The sequence below is a fragment of the Cervus canadensis genome, chromosome 25 (assembly GCF_019320065.1).
Source record: "Cervus canadensis isolate Bull #8, Minnesota chromosome 25, ASM1932006v1, whole genome shotgun sequence".
In the NCBI taxonomy this organism is placed as follows: domain Eukaryota; kingdom Metazoa; phylum Chordata; class Mammalia; order Artiodactyla; family Cervidae; genus Cervus; species Cervus canadensis.
In genome coordinates, this window is record NC_057410.1 from 43,838,384 (window position 1) to 43,862,120 (window position 23,737).

Below are 23,737 nucleotides of genomic sequence, written 5' to 3' on the forward strand. Positions count from 1 at the left end.
AAGACTGTATCATTCACTACTGTAATGCATGGTGTCCACAGAAGTGCCAAATACACATTAGGTATTCTAAAAGTATGTTTTGAACAAATAAATAAACTTGGCTCCATCATCATCCCAGTCCAAGAATATAAATGGAAAGCAGATCATCCACTGATCTTACGGAGTTAACTTTCAAAAAGGTCAGAGTTTAACCACCTTGTAGATAAGACAAATCATCTAACAAGAACCTACCAATGAATGATAAAAATAAATTCATTAAGCAAATGCAGGAATAAAAACTACTAGAGACCAGACTTCTACATTTCCAAAATGACCAAGCTAGGTAAATGTTTTAAGCAGAGCTTTTAAATGCAGAAAGATAGGAGAAGGAAGTGGCAACCCACTCCAGTACTCTTGCCTGGAAAAATCCATGGGCAGAGGAGTCTGGCGGGCTGAAGTCCATGGGATTACATGACTGAGCATGTGTGCCCGAGGGTGGAGGGAGGTGGGTTGGTAGCAATAAACTGGTAGAACTAAAAAAAATAAAAAAATAAAAAAATAAAAAAAAATAAATGCAGAAAGATAGAAACTTTTAGTCAAGTAATGCATTAAAATAAAGAAGATTTTCACCCTATTAAAAAATTTAAATTTCCCAATATAAAAAAAAAAATTACAATGTGGAAGAGACAAGTGATATTTTTGGAAATGATTATTTCTCTTAGACAAGAGTTAAAGTTTTCTTTACTTTTTAATGAAAGTTATTGAATATTCTATTTATTAGTTCATTCAGTATGTAATATGAGCTTATGTTATGAGGCCTATATTAAACATTGAATCAATTCAGTTCAGTCGCTCAGTCATGTCCTACTCTTTGTGACCCCATGGACTGTAGCACTCCAAGCTTCCCTGTCCATCACCAACTTCTGGAGCTTGCTCAAATTCATGTCCATCAAGTCAGTGATGCCATCCAACCATCTCATCCTCTGTCATCCCTTTCTCCTCTGTCCTTCAATCTTTCCCAGCATTGGGGTCTTTTCCTGAATCAGTTCTTTGCATCAGGTGGCCAAAGTATTGGAGTTTCAGCTTCATCATTAGTCCTTCCAATGATATATATATTGGAATATATATATTTATACATATAAATATGTATATAGTATAAATGATAAAGCATTGTATAGATAAAATAAATTGATAAATAAAATATAACCCTTATCCTCAAGAAGCTTTTACTACAGTCAGGAGGTACATTAATAAATAAGTAGGTACACCAATAGTGTAGGTATACTACTAAGTAATATAAAAAGCAAAAAGAAACCAGTGCTTAGAGAAAGGTACAAGTAAAGTGGTCTAGACTTCGAAGTATGGTGAAGATTTCTGGCATGGGGAGAATGGAAAAGAAATGAGTATATACTCCAGACAGAAAATTGATTTCAGAAAATTAGAGAAATATAATTACTTTAAAAACCTGGCTGAGACAATTCGAAAGGGTTGCCCATATTGTTGCTATTCTGGGTTGATGTAAAAATTATTTTTAGACATTTCTAGTTTTGAATGCATGGCTCTAACAGTGGGAAAAAAAGAAGCCAGGAAATACCAAAATGGTGTTTTCTCATTTAATTTATTCCCTTCTGTATTATCTATTAGATTGATCTAATACCTATTTTCTTTCTGTGGAGTACTCTCAGAATCTAACTTAAATTTCATTAAGCTGAAAAGTTACTCAAATAAAGTTCCAGTTACAATTTATATAAAAACTTAAATCAGTAGTTTGTATATAAACATCTTCAGTTTCAAATGAAATATAAATGTTTCTGCTAAACTGCATTATACAACTTTGCACTGCACAAATTAACTCACAAAAATAACAAGGATTCTGGGAAAATGAGATGAAGCCAGACCACTCAAAAATCAATGTAAGTAGAGCCTTTTAACATCTATGAAAGTACTAACACAGCATCGTCTTCACTAGATCATTTACAGCCTTAACACTGGAGCTCACGCTTCCTGCTTCTACTGTAAGGAATTTTCTTCCAAACTTTCTTCAAAAAAAAAAGAAAAAAGGTTAGTCAAGATTAGTAAAGAAAAGACTTTCACATTAATTATTTTTAAAACAGGGGACAATGTCCTCATCTTTAGATTTTTAAAGCTACTTAATCATCAACATTTTTACTAAAGGATCTTCATCTTTTATTATTAAGGTTTTCAGATATTGATAAGCTATTCTCTTCAATTGTGAGAAAATCTCTCACCAAAACGTCCTGACATCGTAACAATCCAAAAGAAAAGTAAATGCACAAAAGACCTGATTGGGCACTTCATAAAAGTAGAACAATAAATGGCCCAAAAGCTCAGGGAAAGGAGTTAACTGCATTAGCCTTTAGGGATGACAAAATTAAATCCAGACTTCTCCAGGGGTCCAGTGTTAAGAATCCGCCTTGCAATGCAGGGGACGTGGGTTCAAACCCTGGTCGGGGAACTTGGACCCCACATGCCTTGGAGCAACTAGGCTTGTGCACCACGACTGCTCACCCACCTGCTGCAGCTGCTGAGTCTGGGCACCGTAACTAAAGGTCCCATGTGATGCAATGAAGTCCATGCAAACCACAACTAAGGCCCGACACAGCCAGATAAATCACAAATATTTAAAGTTTACTTATTGCCAGAAGGCAATATCACTGCACAGCTACTTGAAAGGCCCAAACTCAAAAGACTTGGCATGGTCAACATCAAGTTTTGGCAACTAGTATTCTCCTACCACCACCACTTGGAATGTTAAGTTGGTACAACCACTCTGAAAATTGTTTGACCTTATCTATGCAAGCCAAGCATGTGTCTGCCCTGTAATCTGCCATCTTACTCCTAAGCATGTCCCCAAAGTTAATGCACACTTATTGTCACCAAATTTTGCACACAAATATATTCATATCAGCATTATTTGTAACAGCCCCAAACTAGTCATTACTCAACTGACCCAACTACAGCCTCTTGCAATGAAATGAAAGGGTCTCATGAACAAAAAGTTGAAAAAAAAAAAAAAAGTATATTGATTTATTCCATTTCCACAAAGTTCAAGAAAGCAAAGCAACCTCATCATAGATGGTGTTCAGATGTCTGGATAATAATCACGTGCGTGCTGAGAGAGAAATGACTAAAGGAAGCATAATAAGTTCTTCTGGGAGCTAGGAATACTCTGTTTCCTGATCTGGTGATATGAGTGTGTTCTGTTTGTGAAAATCTATCAAGTTAATACTTATGACCTGTACACTATTCTAAATGTATATCACATTTCAATAGAAGCTTAAAAAACTGCATGCTAGAAAAATACATCAACCACTGTTAATTCAATCTCATAGTAGCCTCATTCACAATTTACCAAACATGGAAAACATTATTTTACAGAGATACAATTTTTAGTGATGCAGACTGTAATACAACTGAAGTATTTATTGCTTATTTAGGAAGTTTAAGAAAAGAAAACTAAATATACACACTGCTGTATATCTTCTCAGTAAGGCAACCTCTGGCAGGGCTGGACTTCATGTTCTGGCTTTTGTGATTTAGGAGTTTGCTTATGGAAATATTGATGATATGGCAAGCAAAGAAATATGAGATGATCTTACCCTGACATGTTTCTGAGAAGATGAAATTCACATTTTGAAGAGAGCTTCCTAAAGGGGGCAGAGGTTGGAAAGAGGACTTCTCATGGGATATAGCCCTTGATTTCAGAGTAATTTTCTCCTCTAAATTATTCAGCCTTTATAACTACAACTCCTGCCATAATTATATTTCAAAAGCTACCTTTAGTAAAGATAATAGACACTTTCAGTTTGAATTAAATCAGGAAAATGTAGTACACACTGGGCTTCATTTTCCCTGCATACATATTTATGAAAATTTCTCAAATGCCCTGTAGGGGGTCATATTTTTATTTAGTGAATACATACATAAAAATTTACAACTGTATGAATACCAAAAAAATACAAACTTACCACATGTAGAAGTAAATTTAAAATGTAATTAGATGCAGAGAAGATAAATTCAAAGTAGGAATTTCTAAAAATAATTACTACATATAATATACACATACACATGCAATATAAACTCACATACTCTTTTATGTCACTGACCTTTGATATAACTAGTAATCTGAAAAAAACTAAGAGAAGGAGAAATGCTGGCTGGATGAAGCATAAGCTGGAATCATGATCGCCAGGAGAAAGAATAATCTCAGACATGCAGATGACACCACCCTTATGGCAGAAAGTAAAGAAGAACTAAAGACCCTCTTGAAAGTGAAAGAGGAAAGTTAAAAAGTTGGCTTAAAACTCAACATTCAGAAAACTAAGATCATGGCATCTGGCCCCATCACTTCATGGCAAATAGATGGGGAAACAATGGAAACCATGAGAGATTTCATTTTCTTGGGCCCCCAAATCATCTGCACATGGTGACTGCAGCCATGAAATTAAAAGACACTTGCTCCTTGGAAGAAAAGTTATGACCAACCTAGACAGCATATTAAAAAGCAGAGGCATTACTTTGCCAACAAATGTCTGTCTAGTCAAGGCTATGGTTTTTCCAGTGGTCATGTATGGATGTGAGAATTGGACTATAAAGAAAGCTAAGCACCAAAGAATTGATGCTTTTGAACTGTGGTGTTGGAGAAGACAATCTTGAGAGTCCCTTGGACTGCAAGGAGATCCAACCAGTCCATCCTAAAGGAGATCAGTCCTGGGTGTTCATTGGAAGGCGTGATGTTGAAGCTGAAACTCCAGTACTTTGGCCACCTGATGCAAAGAGCTGACTCATTGGAAAAGACCCTGATGCTGGGAGGGATTGGGGGCAGGAGGAGAAGGGGACAACAGAGGATGAGATGGTTGGATGGCATCACTGACTCGCTGGACATGAGTTTGAGCAAGCTCCGGGAGTTGGTGATGGACAGGGAGGCCTGGCGTACACAGGGTGGCAAAGAGTTAGACACAGCTGAGCGACGGAACTGAAGAGAAGGACACCATAAACACCTATCTCCTGGAGTGGACACTAGAGTTGCTAGTGTGGGAAATTCAAGAAAGAAACATTCATCTTGAACTTCCAAGCCAAATGTAAATAAACTACAATTTCTTTCACAGATAGTAAGAAGTTAGAATTTACTTGGAAAGAAGATCAAGTTAAACTACTGGTACAATTCAAAGATAAAAAATCCCCACAATAAAGGAAGCTACAGTCACTTAGAAATTCCAAATGGTAACTCATTCATTAATTTTTTTGCACATTCATGCTAAGTCACTTCGGTCATGTCCTGAAGTGACTTTTTTTCTGATCCTATAGACCGGAGCCCATCAGGCTCCTCTGTCCATGGGATTCTCTAGGTAAGAGTACTAGAGTGGGCTGCCATGTCCTCCTCCAGTAGGTCTTCTTGACTCTGGGATTGAACCCACATCTTTTACGTCTCCTGCATTGCAGGAAGGTTCTTTATCACCAGTGCCCACCTGGGAAGCCCATTCATTGATTCATTGCTTCACCAGTCAACAAATGTTTACTACATGCCAGGCACTATTCTGTGAGCAAAACAGAAATGCCTCCCTCCATGGAACTGCCATCCAGAAGAGGAAAAATACTAAAGAAAGATAAATAAAATATCAAGACTGGTACTCAGTAATAAATAGTTAAATTTTAAAAGGAAAGCAGAAAAAGGACTCATGAAGTGGTGTGCATGGGAACCTTTGTATTTAACATGGCCAAGGAAGATCTCACTGAGACAGTAATAGTCAGGTGCCATGAATCATAAGATATCTGGAAGAAACACCATCTCAAGCAGAAGGCAGGCAAGTATAAAGGCTTGAAGGTGGGCGTGCAGCAAGCCTGGAGACGTGACTGCATGAGGTGGGGGGGCGGCGTGGTATGGGTGCTTGCTGGGGTGTGCAATGCAATGCAAGGCGGGGCTGGGGAGGAGGTCCCAGGACTCATATAAGACACAGACTCTTGCAAAAGCTTTCCTGTGCCCTATTTGCCCCTGGCTGAGTTGGGTGCCTTCCCACAAAATACAACACTACCCTACATAACCGGGTGTTATGTTTCATGATTTTTGTAGCTCTTTAAATATAAAGAGTAAGTCATTTATCTATACTCCTTGTTCCAAGGAAGGTGTGGCATGCAAACTAAGTATGTGTTGAATGAACAAGGGATCTTGAACCAAGCCATCTCTCTATAAATATCTTTTTTTTTATATATTTTATTATATTAGGCCACTTTGCCCAATATATATTTATTTATTTTCTCCATTTATTTTTATTAGTTGGAGGCTAATTACTTTACAATGTTGTAGTGGTTTTTGCCATACATTTACATGAGTCAGCCATGGATTTACATGTGTTCCCCATCCCCATCCTCCCTCCCGCATCCTTCCCCACCCCATCCCTCTGGGTCTTCCCAGTGCACCAGCCCCGAGCACTTGTCTCATGCATCCAACCTGGGCTGGTGATCTATTTCACCCTTGATAATATACATGTTTCGATGCTGTTCTCTCAAAACATCCCACCCTCACCTTCTCCCACTTCTGGGCACACACACCGAGGAAACCAGATCTGAAAGAGACACGTGCACCCCAGTGTTCATCGCAGCACTGTTTATAATAGCCAGGACATGGAAGCAACTAGATGCCCATCAGCAGACGAATGGATAAGGAAGCTGTGGTACATATACACCATGGAATATTACTCAGCCATTAAAAAGAATTCATTTGAATCATTTCTAATGAGATGGATGAAACTGGAGCCCATTATACAGAATGAAGTAAGCCAGAAAGATAAAGACCAATACAGTATACTAACGCGTATATATGGAATTTAGAAAGATGGTAACGATAACCCTATATGCAAAACAGAAAAAGAGACACAGATGTACAGTACAAATATCTTAAAGAAGCGTTTTCATTATCAGCTCCCTACAAGAGATGACAGTTTGAGAAAAGCTCTACCTCTGAATCGTTCTGTAAAATCTTCAGATCCTTCACGTCACTGAAATACTTTAGCCTGAAATGTTCTGGTTCACTAATTAAGAAGTACGAACTTTAGTTTTACCTAAACAAAAACTCCCAGCAGAAATGAGGCAGCAGAGATGAAAACAAGCAAAGTACAAAGCTTTTTTTTTGTTTGTTCTCAATGGCCTTACCCATTAAATCTTTCTTTCCCTGTCTTCTCTACTTAATAAAGTAAAAGCCACAGGGAACCAGGAGCAGGTAATCAAAATACAGCACAACGCCCCCCTCTTTCCTAACAGTCCTTCCTTTAGTACTTTAGAGAAGAAAACCCTGGGGAATCAGAAGCTGTCAGCAGGTGAGAGAAACAGGCCTTTTAAGTACTTTGATGTCAGGCCAAGCTGAAACCAATGAACCAGCACAAACCTCAAAATAAGAGTCCAGACTCCATATGAGAAAACCAAGATGAGTTAGCAGAATGGCCTCTAAGCAAAATGCATGTGTGTACTTATCACATACACTAATTAAAAACAAAACAGCAGAAAATGAGAGGAGGAACAACTTATTTAACACTTCCTAGTTTACTTTCCCAAAGTGTCTTCCTTGACTCTGATGTTCGGTCATGTATCAAACTCAACATACTGATATAGATCATATATGTTAAATATATAAGTAAGCTTCCTAAGCAGGATAGCAATTAAGATCCAGGATCTTAATATTGTTGTTCCCGTTTAGTCACTAGGTCGTGTCTGACTCTTTCTGGAGCCCACCAGGCTCCTCTGTACATGGGATTCTCCAGGCAAGAAGACTGGAGTGGGCTGACATTACCCTCCCCAGGGGATCTTCCTGACCCAGGGATTGAACCCATGTCTCATGTACAGGTGGATTCTTCACCACTGAGCCACCTAAGAAGCCCATCTTAATATCAACCTGTCTTAATTATTAATGAGCCTATGGCCATATACCCACATCATAGGATTCAGTTTTTGAACACAGGCTATAAACCTTGTCTAAAAGCTGAAAATGCAAACCTAAAATAAAACACAGAATATAACAGGTTATCAGGAGATTTATCTTTTTTTTTTTTTTTTTTAGGAGATTTATCTTTTAAAATAAAACACAGCCTCAGATGAAAACCAAAATCACCTGATAACAGACTGCGTTTCCTCCTCAGACCAGTATGAGCTCTGTCTCTAGAAACCTCACTCTGAAAATACACAGTTCCCACGTTCAGACTCATGAAACGTGTCCAACACGGTATTTGCAGCATTATTTTCTTTTTTTCTGTAGTCAGCTGCCCAGTATTTGAACTCTCTTATTAGACTGGAATTTCCCTAGTATGAGTCCCAGAAAGAGGCAAGGCCCTATTCCTACTGTGAAATGAAACGACAAGACAGTTCCTGCCAGCTGCCCCGGGCCGGAGGCCTGGAAGCTCGTGAGCCAACTAGTGCTTACTCTGGCAGTCTAGAAGTCAAGTCAGCAGCTCTACTTCTTAGGCAATTGGTGGCTTCTCCTTAACTCTTCACTGCTAGCCCTTCTCCCTTGGGGTATTCACTTTTCATAAATTCCTCTTCTGTTCCAGTCAGCTGAAGGCAGAATTTGTTGCTGCAGCCAGGCTGCAAAGCCCCCTTGTTTCCTAACTTTATTGCTTGCAGCAACCCGAGATTGGGGCAGTAATAGTTTTCCCTCAGTTGCCTTTTTTGAAATCCCTTAGAAGGCTAAACAGAAACAATGCTGGTGCAAAAGGATATTATTTCAGAGAGCCAGGGAAAGTTAACCAAATACTCTAAAACTTGCATGGAAATTCTACATGAGTTTTAAAAAAAAAAGCAAAATAAAAGAATGTGATTCAAAAAGCCTCCATATAAAAGGCAAAAAAAAAAAAAAAAAGTAAAGGCATTTACATGGGACATTTCAGCAATATCTGCAGACATTTTTGGTCATCACAACTGGGAAAGGGGTGCAACTAATGAGTGAGACCAGAAATGCTGCTAAAAACCCTACAGTGTACACGACAGCTCCCCACAACAGAAATACCTGGCCTAAAATGTCAACAGTATCAAGGCTGAGGAACCTTGCCCTCCAGTCTACCTCCCTTCCAATAACAAATAAATAAATGCCCTCCCCCAGAGCAAGAATAAGTCTCCTGCAGGCCACAAAACCCAAATACTTTTATAATTACTTATGACATCTCATTTCTACCCTAATATTGGAAGAAAAGAATCTCATAACTTATCTGCCAATATCATGATTCACCTGAGAACTACCCAGATGGGAGGAGGGGGGAAAGAGCAAATAAGGGAAATGAATGAGCATGTACAAAGATCTTTAAAGGGCCAGGAGTGCCTGAGGGAGTGTAAGGACATCTAGGGTGAAAAAGAGATGGCCAAGAGCATTGGGAAATGAAGCTTGGAGGGATGCTGTGATCAGATTCCAAAGCGTCTTATACATCACAGGAATCCAGATTCTGCTCTCTAAATAACAGTAGTTTTTAAAGAAAAGGTTTTCAAGTGGGGGTAGAGTAATAAGTCATTTCTTAGGAAGAAAATTCTAGTGTCATCTTAGGTGACAATGTGACAGGTGCACAGCCTGGTAACAGGTGAGTCAGAAGGCAGGGGGACCGCTTCAACAGCACAAGGGTTGGAGAGAGGGCCAGGTGATGCCAGCGTGGAGGGAAAATGAAGGCCAGAGAGAATAAAAGCACACTGTCAGAGATCTGTTAACCTCTTCCTTTAAAATAAGGTCCCATTTCCAGTTTATTCTTGTGTATGATGGTAGGGAATGTTCTATTTTCATTCTTTTACATATAGTTTCCCAATTTTCCCAGCACCACTTATTGAAGAGGCTGTGTTTTTTCCATTGCATATTCTTGCCCCCTTTGTCATAGATTAAGTGATCACAGGTGCGTGGATTTATCTCTGGGATGTCTGTCTGGTTCCATGGATCCAGACAGTGTCATATACAGGAGGGAAGTCAGAAAGAGAAAAAAAATCATACATTAATGCATATATGTGGAATCTAGAAAATGGTATAGATGATCTCATTTGCAAAGCAGAAAGAGAGACAGACAGGTAGAGAACAAACACGGATATCAAGGGGGAAAGAGGTGGGCTGGGAAGAACTGGGAGGTTGGGACTGATACATACAGCCTACTGATGTTTGCTGTCGTGTAGTCGCTAAGTCATGTCCAACCAACTCTGTGACCTCATGGACTGCAGCCGGCCAGGCCCCTCTGTCCATGGGATTTCCCAGGCAAGAATACTGGAGTGGGTTGCCATTTCCTTCTCCCCACCTAAGGATCAAACCCATGTCTACTGCATTGGCAAGCAGATTCTTTACCACTGAGCCACCTGGGAAATGCTCCATGATTGATACTATATATAAAATAGACAACTCATGGGAACATACTGTGTAGCAAAGGGAACTCTACTTAATGTACCCTGGGGGGCTAAGTGGGAGGGAAACCCAAAAGGGAGGGGATATATGTGTAGGTAGGGCTGGTTCATTTTGCTATGCAGCAGAAGCTAACACAACATTGTAAAGCAACTATAATGCAATAAAAATGTTTACAAGTAATAAAATGAGTATCTTTTAGTACTGTAAAATATAAAGAATAAAAACAATTTAAATGAGTAAACACACATCTGTTTACAGCGTGCACTAAAAGTACAACAGCATGTCAATGAACTAAGAGGATTAAGGCTATGCAATGAGAATGTATGCTATTTAAATTAATTTCGGTATGATTTCCAAAGAACGTGGATAGAAAGTTAATAATATTACCTGTTCCAGGACTTCTTTATAGGTAATAGTGGCTTTAGTGTTTGTAACAGGACTGTCATAAATGATAGCAATCTTATCTCCTTCACCATTTTCAATATGACGATCGATGGCATTGTAACAAATGTTAAGCATCCCTTCCACAAACCTGAAAAATAATTGGAAAGTAAAAGTGAAGACTCTTTTCAAAACATATATGTTGCTTAACTAGGTTTCCATAGTTCCAGTTTGGCGAGCTGTCCTTAAAACAGTGTTTTCCCGTGCATGTTATACCAAGTAATGATGGCTGTAAACTATTTAAGATGATACAGAAGTGACATTTTGATTTCAATAAACATGTATTTATTTTCATGTGCACTAGAAGAAAATATACCTCACGCTTCAAGGTGACAATTTTGTGGATTTTATTGCTTAGGATGAAACTAGAGTATACAGCACCAAAATAATCAACTTTACATGGATGAAATGAGTTGTATCCAAGTCCAGGACAGATGCACTATGCTGAGAGGGCAAATGGTAGATGCATGACTGAAGTCTAGGGATCTGCTATAAAAAGACAGACTTGCTGGGAAAAAATCAATTCTTCTCTGAAATATTTATATTCCTTGAAAGATATATATTGTTTCAATTAAATGTAATACCCCCAATTTCACAAAGTATAGGTAAGTTCTTTTCAGAATTTTGAGACGGTTCATAATTTGAATAAGCAATCAACATGCACATATGGTCAATAAATTTTTAAAACTTCTCAGTTCACTACCTTATCTCTTAATTGCTGAGTGCATCCCTTTGAAAATACAGATATAATGTAGATAGATGGAGATAATTTTTAAGAAAATATAACTCATTTCCCTGAGAATTGAATTTTTCACTTTTTTAGGAAGAGAATATTAGATAAAAAATACAAGTCCAGTAATGGTTCATTGGTTCCAACATCAGAGTAGCAAATATTATAAAAATCCCCTTATAAAACTGAGTGTCACCATCAGGTACTCATTCAAATAGCCCTGTGTGAAAGGAAGCAGGTAATACATCTACAGATACAGTGGAAGCAATAAGAAATAACAGATACAGAAGGCAGTAGGAGGGATCATTTAATCAGCATCAAATGACCCTGCACACATCAAAGATGGTGAAAATGATGACCTCACAGTACAGCACAATGAGTAATTAACACAGTGATTCTGAACTGCCAAGTGCAATAGATTCCACCTTTGTTGAAAAACACGGTCTCTTCTCCTCGCCTCTTCTATTAAAAATATTTTGTCTCTTCCTCCAGCCTCCATTCTCATCAGTGGAGAATACTTCCCCTGACTTTGGGGCCACCCTTGTGCCTCGCTTTGGCTAATCAGCAGCCATGAGGCATGCTCTGACTTGAAAGCCCTTGACACAGCAGATATAATCAGGCTCGCTCTTCTGCACCTCGACCCTCCCCTGGAGGAGAGCCTCCGGGTATCACTGCCGCACCTCGACCCTCCCCTGGAGGAGAGCCCCCGGGTATCACTGCCGCACCTCGACCCTCCCCTGGAGGAGAGCCCCCGGGTATCACTGCCGCACCTCGACCCTCCCCTGGAGGAGAGCCCCCGGGTATCACTGCCGCGCCCCGACCCTCCCCTGGAGGAGAGCCCCCGGGTATCACTGCCGCGACCCGACCCTCCCCTGGAGGAGAGCCTCCGGGTGTTAACTGCTGCCTCCTCTTCAGCCTGCAGCCCAACTCAGCCAGATAGATGTCTGAGAGCAACATTTCCAGTCATGGTGATCCCATGACAACCTACAGACTAGCTGATGAATAAGCATCTTCTGACTCAGATTTTAACGGTGATATGAAGCATAATTACAGCCATAATTAACTAATACATCAAGAAAAAAGTAAAAAATGTTTACTCAGGTTTAAGCTCCAGCTCCTCATTAGGCCTCTGCTTCCACTCATGAGAGTAAGAGGGACCTCCTTACCACTGAGCTCGGGTCAAAGTTCAGGCTCCCACTAGGCTTCCATTACATCATTCTGGATGATGGGGGAATGGCATCTCACTGAGACTGCCCACATGGACCCCACTGACACTGCCAGGGCCAAGAGCCTCCTTACCTCCTATCCTAGCTGTAATGAAAGTTCCAATTCCTGAGAAAACCTTCTCTGATACCGCTAGGGGAGTTGGCAATATTTAGGGCACCCTTGATACAGCCTGGCAAAGTAGAAGTCTAGATTCCTCACCATCTTTTCACCGATGAGGATGGGATGGGGATCACAGTTTGCCATTGCCATACTGCTTGACTGGATTAGGGTGGTGACTGTCCAAAGATCCTCTTTTGGCAGGCTGCCCTTCCCTACCCCTTTTTATTTAGGGAGTAGAGGGAGGGATCCAAAGAGAAAATTTTCTGGGACTTTTTTTCTACACCCATTGGCACTTCTGAATTGCCACCTTCTCCAGCGCTCAGTCTAGGGCACATAAGCAAAAAAGAAAACTTGGGGAATTCAAGTGTCATGTCATTTTTCCGGTCCCAAATCTGAGCTGATTTGGTTTCTTCTCTCTTCCTTTCAGAGTCTTATGTGTATTTTATATGTAATGTCCTATGTTTTTAGCTATATTGAACAGAATGAATAGGAAAAAGTACATTTTGTCCACCTTGTCATGAAAGTCTCTAAGTAATATTTATTAATAGCTTACTCTAGACCAATATTTCATGTGTATAAAGTCATCTAATCAAAAAACAACCCTAGGGACCCTTGTGCACTATTAGTTGGAATGCAAATTGGTTCAGCCACTATGAAAAACAGTATCAAGGTGCCTCAAAAAGTTAAAAACAGAACTACCATAAAATCTAGCAATTTCATTTCTGGGTGTTTACCAGAAGAAAATAAAAGCATTAATTCAAAAAGATATATACACCCTTATGTTCACTTCAGCATTATTTACAAAAGCCAAGATATAGAAGGCACCCAAAATTCACCTGTACTCAAAGAACTTTGGTTTTCTTTTTTTCCAATTATTTGCAAATTTTGGGTGGCTTAAAATTTGAATTATTTGCACACTAGCATTTTCTTTTTTAAGGATGCCCTTAGAGAAATTTAAAGAATTTTAAGGTACCCTTTGGGACAGACAGGAAAGAAATTCAAACAGAAGGAAAGGCCTGCAAACACTGATAAGCAAGAACTGCTGAATGGAGTGACATGTTGGCGCGGCTCCAGAGGTGTTACAGGTAATGAATATACTGCTATAAACTGGCTAAACTTAAGGGCCGGATTACTGCGGATAACGGGACCAAGTGACCTGCAAAAGGCCTCACAGCTCAAAGATCTGATTACTCTACCATTACAAGATTTTATTTCATTTCAAATCAAATCATTTCAGTACAGATCAACTGGATGCCTTCTATGTGCTGTCTCTTCACTACCCCTTCTAAAAATTTATGAGAAGATTTTAAATGGTTTGTCACCCCAGATTATTAAAATCCCTAATGCTCACTGCAGAAAACCCAGAAAATACACTTTGGAGTATTTTATTTTTTCTACATGTAAATATTTTGCCTCTGTTTAAGAACACATTATAAGTTTTTTCCAATGACCTGAAAAAATCTCAAAACATGTTTAATCAAGGCATTATATTCCATTCAATTGATGTTCAATAATAGCTTCGGCAGCACTGTTTAAGCACAAGTTACTCTGCATTGTGGCAAATTGCTCTTCACAATACTGTCATTATTTTAAATGATCCTAGGATGATGTTTCTTTTAGAGAAATATTGGTCACATTGCTTTTTATTATGTATGCCAACAAAATTCCTACAATCACACACACACACAATTTTCACACACCAAATGACCAAATTGTTTTCTGAACATGTTAAATCAATTTATATTACCATCAGCATTACCTGAAAGTTCATTTTATCACACTCCTCTAAACAGATTGTTCTCAATCTTCATTTTTAGAAGTAAAAATTGTTTTAGTTTTGCTCTTTGTGATGTCTTGCCAATTTTTAAAGGTACTTTATATAGGATATTGAATTTAAGTCTAACACTTATAAATTATTTTCTCAATTTATCACAAATTTTAATTTATGATATTTCCTGACAGAAAGGTACTTTAAATTCATATGTTGTCAAATAAATTCACAATTTTCCATCACAATTTCCCCCTAAGATAATTCATATTACTGTCTTCTGATTTAATTTTTAATACTTATGTCTTAAAAGTATCATTAATATATTTATACACATATGTAATCTGTGTGTAAAACCTGTTATGTATTATATATTAATATTTATATTATGACATATAGGCCTCCCAGATGGCACCAGTGGTAAAGAACCTGCCTACCAATGCAGGAGACATAAGAGACTTGGGTTCGATCCCTGGGTCAGGAAGATTCCTTGGAGGAGGGCAAGGCAACCCACTCCAGTAGTCTTGCCTGGAGAATCCCATGGACAGAGGACACTGGTAGGCTCTAGTCCATGGGGTCGAAAAGAATCAGACATGACTAAAGTGACCTGGCACACATTATGATATATATATATATATTTGTATATGTGTGTGTGTATATATATATATATATATTGATGTGGCAGTACAGTTAAATTTGTTTATTCATCAGCAGTCAGCTTGCCAAGCATCGTTTTTTTTTGACTAATCCTGTTTTCATTCATTTGTGATGCTCCAGTCTTCCCAAATGTATTAGTATTTCATGTATCACACAGAAATAGTGTATATATATAGACTCAGTCAGATTTAATTCTGCTGCAAAAAGGAAAAAACTTCATATTCTTTATCCTATCCAACCCCTGCCCTGAATTCCTTCTGCAGAAAATTGGAAGCAATCTGAAATTGCCGTATCTACCTGAATAACAGAAAAAATGTAAAACTGAAATAAAATTGAAAGCAATATGGAACCACTAGAAATGGTGCTACCACTAGATCAGAAAAGTGGAAATATTTTTAATTTATAGAACAGATAGGATCAATGACTGCTAAATCTAGAAATCATGAGAAATGTGGCAGACCCATAGAATTTGTGACATTTTACATACTGCTAAATTAAAATAAAAGAAAGAAAAAGAAGGGGTAGAAAAATGTACACAGCCCTACCCCAGAATACATTCATACGGAATGTATAAATACTAAGCAGGCAATACAAACACTTAACAGAAAACCTCTCTTTTAATAAAGCTCTGAAATAACTCCCAGATCAGAGGCAGGTAGGAATAAAGAATGGGTCATTGGTGTTTAGATGGAAAATTAATAATCATCAAACACACACTCACACATATGCATCATGCAAAAGTTTACCTTCCTAGAGTCTTTCTGAAACAAGTATAATCTCTGCATGCATACCTGTCCTAAAGATTTAAGACCTGTAAAATAGGAACAATGCTCTATATAACTTCCAAGAGGCCCAGAAACTCTGTATACCATTGCCACGTGGAAATTGCCTCTTCTCCCTGAAAAATTATAGAAAGAAGGACTGCAGCAATCAAAACCTGCATCCACTGCTGAGTGAACATGGATCCTTGCTTGGATTTTGAAATGCTCTCCACTCAGCTACCTGCTGAACCTCACACTCAGATGAGCACGTCTGGGTGTATGTGCAGGTGTGTGTGTGTATACTCTGTGTTTGTGTGTGCATAAAATAGAAGACAAGATAAAGTCGAGGTGTGGGGAGGGTGGGAAGGGCATATTCTCAGCATAACTAACAAGCAAGTACGTGTTAGTCGCTCAGTTGTGTCCAACTCTTTGTGACCCCATGGACTGTAGCCTGCCAGGCTTCTCTCTCCATGGAATTCTCCAGGCAAGAATACTGGAGTGGGTAACCATTCCCTTCTCCAGGGGATCTTCCCAACCCAGGGATCAAACCCAGGTCTCTTGCATTGCAGGCAGATTCTTTGCCATCTGAGTTACCTGGGAAGCCCTAACTGACAAGGGGAAAGGTACATTTGCAGCTTCAGTAATATGCAAAGTGCTTCTATGAGTCAGTAAGAAAAAAAATTTAAATCCAATAGGCAAAGAATTTCAGCACGCTATCCACAGAGGAAAAATATGATAATAGTCAATAAGCATAAAAATGGTACTCAGTCTTACAAACATCAGAAAAATGAACATTAAAACAATAATGTCATTTTTCTACACTGAAAGTGAAAGTGAAGTCTCTCAGTTGCGTCTGACTCTTTGCGACCCCATGGACTGTAGCCCACCAGGCTCCTCCATCCATGGAATTTTCCAGGCCAGAGTACTGGAGTGGGTTGCTATTTCCTTCTCCAGGGGATCTTCCTGACCCAGGGATCTAACCTGGGTCTCCTGCATTGTGGGCAGATGCTTTACCATCTGAGCCAACTGGTATAAAAAATATAGTATACACACTGTTGGTGAGAGTAGAAACTGCCATTCTCACATAAAGTAGGTGAGCAAATAAGTTAGTTCAGCAATTTAGGAATATGCATACACACACACACACACACACATACACACACAATGTACTTTTAACATAGCCATAGCAAGTTGCTTACATGTTCATCTCTGTGTTGCATAAAAGCACAAGGAGTCTAGAAAAATGGACAGGAAAATATTAACAGTGGTAAACTCTGCGTAAGAGAAAGTTGAGGGACAGAATGGAGAAGGGATAGTCTGTATTTTTACATGGTAAATACTTCCTGTGTTATTTAATTTTCATGAGCAAGTATTTATATTGAATAGATGGTTTAAATAGATTTAAATAACTTTAAACGCTTTGTATGGCTTTTCTCCTGATCTGACTGAATCATCAACTCTGTAATCAGCACAGCTACCATTAGTGAAAAATTTTATAATAAAAACATCTTTTTTGAATATTCTTCTGGTAAAAAAAGAAGCATTTCTTACATATATGATAATGTCTAAACTCAGTTTGAAGAAACCAAAATTTGGGCCATAAAACCTTTGTTCTTTTTATTTTTTTTTTTCACCAGAATTAACCTCAAGCAGCTGAAGAGTCAATAATAAATAGCTAGATAGAACCTCCAAATCACATGGAGAGATCTGTCATAAATTTGTGGTCATTATTCATGCTGTCCACTATGATTTTGGCTGTCCTCATTCCAAGCACTTGTAGGACTGCACTTTCATATCGACTTGAAATGAAGTATGGCTCTGTGGCTTGCTGTGGCCCATGAAATGGCAACAGAGGTAATATACAGAGTCTTCAAGAGCAAATGCACGCTGACAACTTCTCCTTCTCCCTGCCACAAGGATACTCCAGATGGCAACTGCGCTATCAGCCCATATCCCTGGGTTAGGATGGATGACATGGAGCGAATCTCCTGGGTAACCCAAAACAAACCTGTAATATGAGTGAGATACACCTGGGCTATTTTAAAACACAGAGATTTGAGGGCTGTTTATTCCTGCAGGGATGACTTAATCTATCCTGATACAAGTCTTAAGATCCATACACTTTCACAAATTCAAACTAGCTTTAAAAATTGTCCTATTTTATAATTTAAGAGCCAAAGGAATGAATTCTAGGACAAATGAAATGGGAGGAATCTCACCTAGTGTAATTCTGTAGCAGTCATGTTAGATTCCTTGAAAAGGAGTCAGAGATGAGCTATTATCAGTGTCTGAGCTCACAGAGGCGGGACTAAGGGGGACTCTGAAAAGTCCCCCTTTAGAAGGGGCTCTGGAAAGAAGAAACATCTTGAAATTCCTTCTAGATTTCCTGAAGATAATTTACTACTTTTATTTGCCTCTTCCTCATCAACCCCTGCTAGCTTTATATCTAGCATAAAATCTTAGACTTAGCTCTTTGAAAAAAATCTGCCTTGAGTTGTATTTTTCTTGTTTCTTCACTTCAGCTTACCCTGAATCTTCCCTGTCTTTCCTAACAGCTGATTCTAGCCAATGCCGTATTTGACTTCAGCTTTTTCATCATATGCATTAGACTGGAGTGTGTACTTGGCCTACATAGTGGGCTAAGTTGGTGAATGTGGATGGATATCTGAAATTTTTTTCAGAAGCAGGGAGCCTAACAAGTTCCATGGTCTTGATCTCTTGAAGCCAGAAAAAGCCAGTGGCAAATGTGTATATGATTCTTCTGTTTCCATCAGTTCTCATCACCACCAACCTTCCCTTTGTTGAAGGCTAACTTTTCCTTTTTAAGGATGTATTTATTAAGTCAATCTTCAAACATTACAAAAGGAAAAAGAAACTCTGACACTCAAAAAAATAAAAATCCTTGTTTCAGAAGGGGAAATTGATAGAAATTTATTCTGTGAATCTGATTATCCAGCAATGAAAAGTTAAATCAGTAAAGTCTAAAATGTTTCTCTCAATTCTACCACTGCCTCCCATGCCAAGAATAAAATTTAATAAAGCAATGCTTTTAACAGTGTGGCCTGTGAAACTCTTTCACAGACTGCCATATTTCAGATTCCATGAAATAACTATTGAAAGCTTCCTCCAGCAAAACCATATTTAGTGGTGACAACGTTGTAACCCTCTCTATATACTCAGCTACTGATTTCTCTGCAAATTTTCATTACTAAATAACTGGAAAGTCTAACTTATAATTTACCTTCTGATATGAGCTTTCTTCCTTGGATCAAATTATAATTTCCTTCTTTGAAGATCTCCTATGTGGGTCTTCATTTCATCATAGTTTCAGGGGAAAAAAAGAAACTCCAAGCTCTTTTTCAAAAATTAAATAAACCAGAAGCAACATACTGAAAACAATTTGATGATGGTGAATACATTTAGTTATCTGTATGCTAAAATACTAAACCTATGAACTAAAATAATAATAAACATATAATCTTTATAATTAATAATTCATTTTTTACAAGAAGACTATAGCTGATTACAGTCTCCACTATTAACTATCTATAATACTTTTAAAACATTTTTCTATTCAACAAATTTAACAATAAACAATTTCTTGTTGATTAGCTGAGACTGTGAAGGAAGGGAAAAAAATATAACTGGGTACATCTTCTCTACTCTGAAAGGCAGACTGATTTGCAATAACTATAATAAGAAGCAAAATGTGGCAAATTTCCTGGCAGAAGTACAAAGTAAGTATGATGAAAGCAGAGCAAAAAGAGATTAATTCCAACTAGGATATGTGTAAGGAGTGGTGGATGTTGAAATGAATGTAGTAAGCCTGGGCTTTAAAGTCAAAAGACCAGAGTTCAAATCTCAGACATGTCGTTTACAAGTTGCATGGATGCAGACTTGTAAAGACCTAAATTAACGTATTTAGGTCTTTCTTCAATCACCTATGAAACTAGAAAAATACAATGAAAACCAACTACGTAGCCCTTACTCTGTATCAACATAATACTATGAGCACTTAATACAAATTAATTTATTTAATTCTCCCAAAAATTTTCTGTGTATACTAATATCCTCTTTTTACAGATGAGGAAACTGAGGTACACAGAGTTTATGTGGCCTATGTCAGGTCCATAGTGAAGTCCGACAAGCTGGAACTGGATGTCAGGATGTCACACTCTGGATCACAAACACTATTCTATGTGGATGAATTAATGTGAGAGAAATCTAAATCCACCATCAGCACAATTTTATACACATTTCATTGACCCCTTTCAATAACCCTATGAGGTGATTACCATCACCACATACATTGACAAATGATGATCTGACCTCTGAATTATGAAAGAACAGTTCTGTGGCAATGGGTACAATGAACTGCAGGACACAAGGAGAAGGGACTGATGAGATTTTTTGCAGTAATCAAGCATTGTGATGATAAAGATGGAAAGGAAGGAGAGATCTGAGAAATACAGAAGAATGAAAAGAAAATGTTTTAGGAAACCAGGGCTCAAGAAGGGTCAGCAAATTCTGGCCACAAGCCAGATCTGGCCCACCACTTCTTTGTATAAATAAAACTTTGTTGAAACACAGTCACACTTAGTTGTTTATATATTTTCTGTAGCTGCTTTTGCTTGACAACAGCAGAATTAAGTGGTTACAATGGCACCTGTCTGGAGTGAAAAGCCAAATATTTACCATTTTGCCCCTTAAAGAAAAATTCTGCCAATCTTTACTCCAGAGAAGCCCTGTCCAACAGAAATTTCTGTGATGATGGAACTGTACTATATCTCCACTGCTCAACAGAATAGCCACTAGCCACAAGTGGATGGCTAAATTTAAACTAATTAAAACACAAATTTAAAATGTAGTTCCTCAGTCACACTCACCTCCTTTCAAATACTCAATAGCCATATTAGCCATGTAAATTAAATTTTATTTAATTCTAATTAAACTAAACTTAAATTTCAGTAACCACATGTGGCTATAGGCTACCATCCTGGACAACATAGCCATGCGGAATTTCAGGGGTAGAGATGGTCCCGAGTCAAACACTAAAGAGAGATCAAACAAGCTAAGGACTTCAAGTCAACACATAGAATTAAGCAACAAATTGACACTGATGGATTTTTGGAAGAGGAATCTGGGTCGAGTGATGAGGCCTGAGGTCACCTTTCAGTGGACGCAGGAGTGTAAGGGAAAAGGACTTGGAAAACAGACAACAGGGCAAGACATTATGACGTGAAGAGAAGTTTCTCTTTATTTATGCCGATCTTTCAGCTGGATTTTATTAAAAGAGAAGGGTAAAACGTGAAGGTAACTGAGAGGAGAAGGACTGAACGCTAGTGGAAATACTGTTTGTTTTTTAATGGCATTGGCAAGTGGGAAAGTGAAAAACAGGGCAAAGTGCATCACTGCTGCAGAAGGAAGAGATGTGTGTTTGAGCTGGGAGCACGACAACAGCTAAGGCAAGAAAGACCAGGCCTTGTAAGCCTTGAATACCTTGTTAAGGAAGGGGAGGTCTTTTAAAGGGAATGCCCTGTTCAGAAAGGGATTTCAGGTCACACTGGGAGGCAAACAAGGAAAGATAATCAGTTAGGATCTATTGACTAGCCTAGAAAATCACAGGAAGTTTAAAAAAAAAAAAAAGTGGGGGAAGCGTAGAAACAAATCAAAGGAGCTTGAAGTAGGAAGAAGGGTGTATCAAAGAAAACTGAGGTTTTATCATTTCTGGGTATCAGGTTTATGTTCTCTTTAAGGGAGACCTGAAATAAAAAAGAAAAATAAATACTTTTGAAGTAAGAGAGGGAATAGCATTTTGTTCATTGCCAATAATGGGCCAGGTTCTGAGTTTGGTCATTTGAACTGAGTTTGGTAAAGCATTTAATCCATGCACTATCCCTTGAGAAAGACAATATTATATCTATCTTACAGATGAGAAATGAGGCTTAAAGAGGTCAAAAAACTTCCCAGAATTATCAAACTAACACATCACAGACTAGAACCCAGTACTTTCCAACGCCAGGGAAAATGTGATGAATTTTCAATTTTCCATGTCTGTGTGCTAATTTGAGTAATTTTTGTACCCTCACTAGACACCATTTCCTATGGGCACAGGCCATGTGCTAGCTCATTAATGGCATATTGTAAATGCTTAATTATTATTTTTAAATTAATGCTGCAAGTGTGAATGAATGTATATTGAAATAGCACTCTTCTGACACATTAACACAAATAAGAATAAGGGTCTCATGAGGTAACTGCTCAGCAAAAACAATGGCTAGCTCAAAAGACTACTATCGGACACAGAGAAGGCTTTAAGCATTTTTAAGAGGGCATCATATTGCTTTTCTCACACTGTGACATCTCATCTAAGTTACAGGTACTTGGCCTTGGACAGTATCAACTGACTGTTCCAGGAAACCCTCCAAATTGGGTAATTGCTTACTTGGGGCAGCATAATAACCTCATGCTCATTTAACCACTAGGGATATTGTGTTTGTAAAAGAAGCTGGAAAGCATATCTCTCTATAGGACAATATTTTAACAGAGAAACCTAACATAAAGTGAGAGGTGCTCTTTAGCCCTACTGATAATTTCCACACTAGTAAATACACTCAGAACCTGGCCTCAGCCTACCAGCTTTCACCACAAACTGTCCCATCTCAGCATGAAAGGACATGAAATAATGATCTGCACCCACGCCAGATCATCTCGGATTAAAACAGAGAGAACTGCCAGTGGTGAGAAATGCAGCCAACAGGAAAAAGAGTAAAAAGAAAGGCTTTCAAGAAATCAATACCTGTTATCTGAACTGGATCCACTGTCAATAGACAGAAAAGGCATGAATGAGTGATCCTAAAGAGTCCGAGGTTGTGAGTCATGCCTGGCAGCGAAATTCAAAGCAGAAGATGAGGACACAATTTTATCTCATTTGTTTTATTTTTATTCTAGAGGAAATGCAGGAAAAATGAAGAATTGAAGCAAAAGGGAGTAGGATTCAACTCAATTCAAAAGAGGAAAAGCTAAAATCATAATTAAGTAAAGTTAAAGGTCAAATGTAAAAGTTAAGATCAAGACATTTAAATTTCAAAGCATAAATTTATTAAAATCTAAATATAATCCTCAATAAATATATATTTAAAAGTACATTCTAAAGGAAAGTTAACTTTATCAGTCAGCCTTTTTCAAAATAACTACTTAGGGCACTCAGGAGCAGTGGTCCTCAGTCAACCAACTCAGAAACAGATCACGATGAGCTCATGAGGAACAGAACTCCAACTCAGAGCAGGTTCCTGGAAAACCAGGCCTACAGACGAGGATGCGCATGAAGACCTTAAGCAGGTAACCCTGAAATCTCCGAACCATCCAGAGAATCAGAGGGGGGCAGAAGAGGGTGCACACTCTCCAGTGCCAACCTGTATCTGCTGGAAGAAAGAAAAGATGCCTTTTAGCATTTAATGCTGATGGCAGTGATGATGACGTGATAAAGAAAGAACAAAAAGGAAAGGGAAAAAATAAAGGAGAGAGCAACCATGCAAGGGAAGAAAAAGCCAATTTGATGACATGGTGTTATTTTGCTCTGGGTAGGGAGACATGAGAAGAACAGAGGGGGAAAATAGAGGATTGAAACTAATGTGCTCTAAACCTGAGGACTTCAGGACTGTGTATTTTTTCTACGTTCACATTATGTCTTCATCGTAGCT

The 23,737-nt window shown here is 38.4% G+C and overlaps 1 protein-coding gene across 2 annotated transcripts in view; it reads right to left on the reverse strand.

Moving 5' to 3' along the window:
- ACSS3 (acyl-CoA synthetase short chain family member 3) overlaps nucleotides 1–23,737 on the reverse strand; it is a 162,707-nt gene that overhangs the window by 123,552 nt on the left and 15,418 nt on the right. For both annotated transcript variants that reach the window (XM_043446309.1, XM_043446308.1), the window contains exon 2: nucleotides 10,739–10,883. In XM_043446309.1, the coding sequence (XP_043302244.1) occupies nucleotides 10,739–10,883 (145 nt within the window). The remainder of the gene's footprint in view (nucleotides 1–10,738; nucleotides 10,884–23,737) is intronic.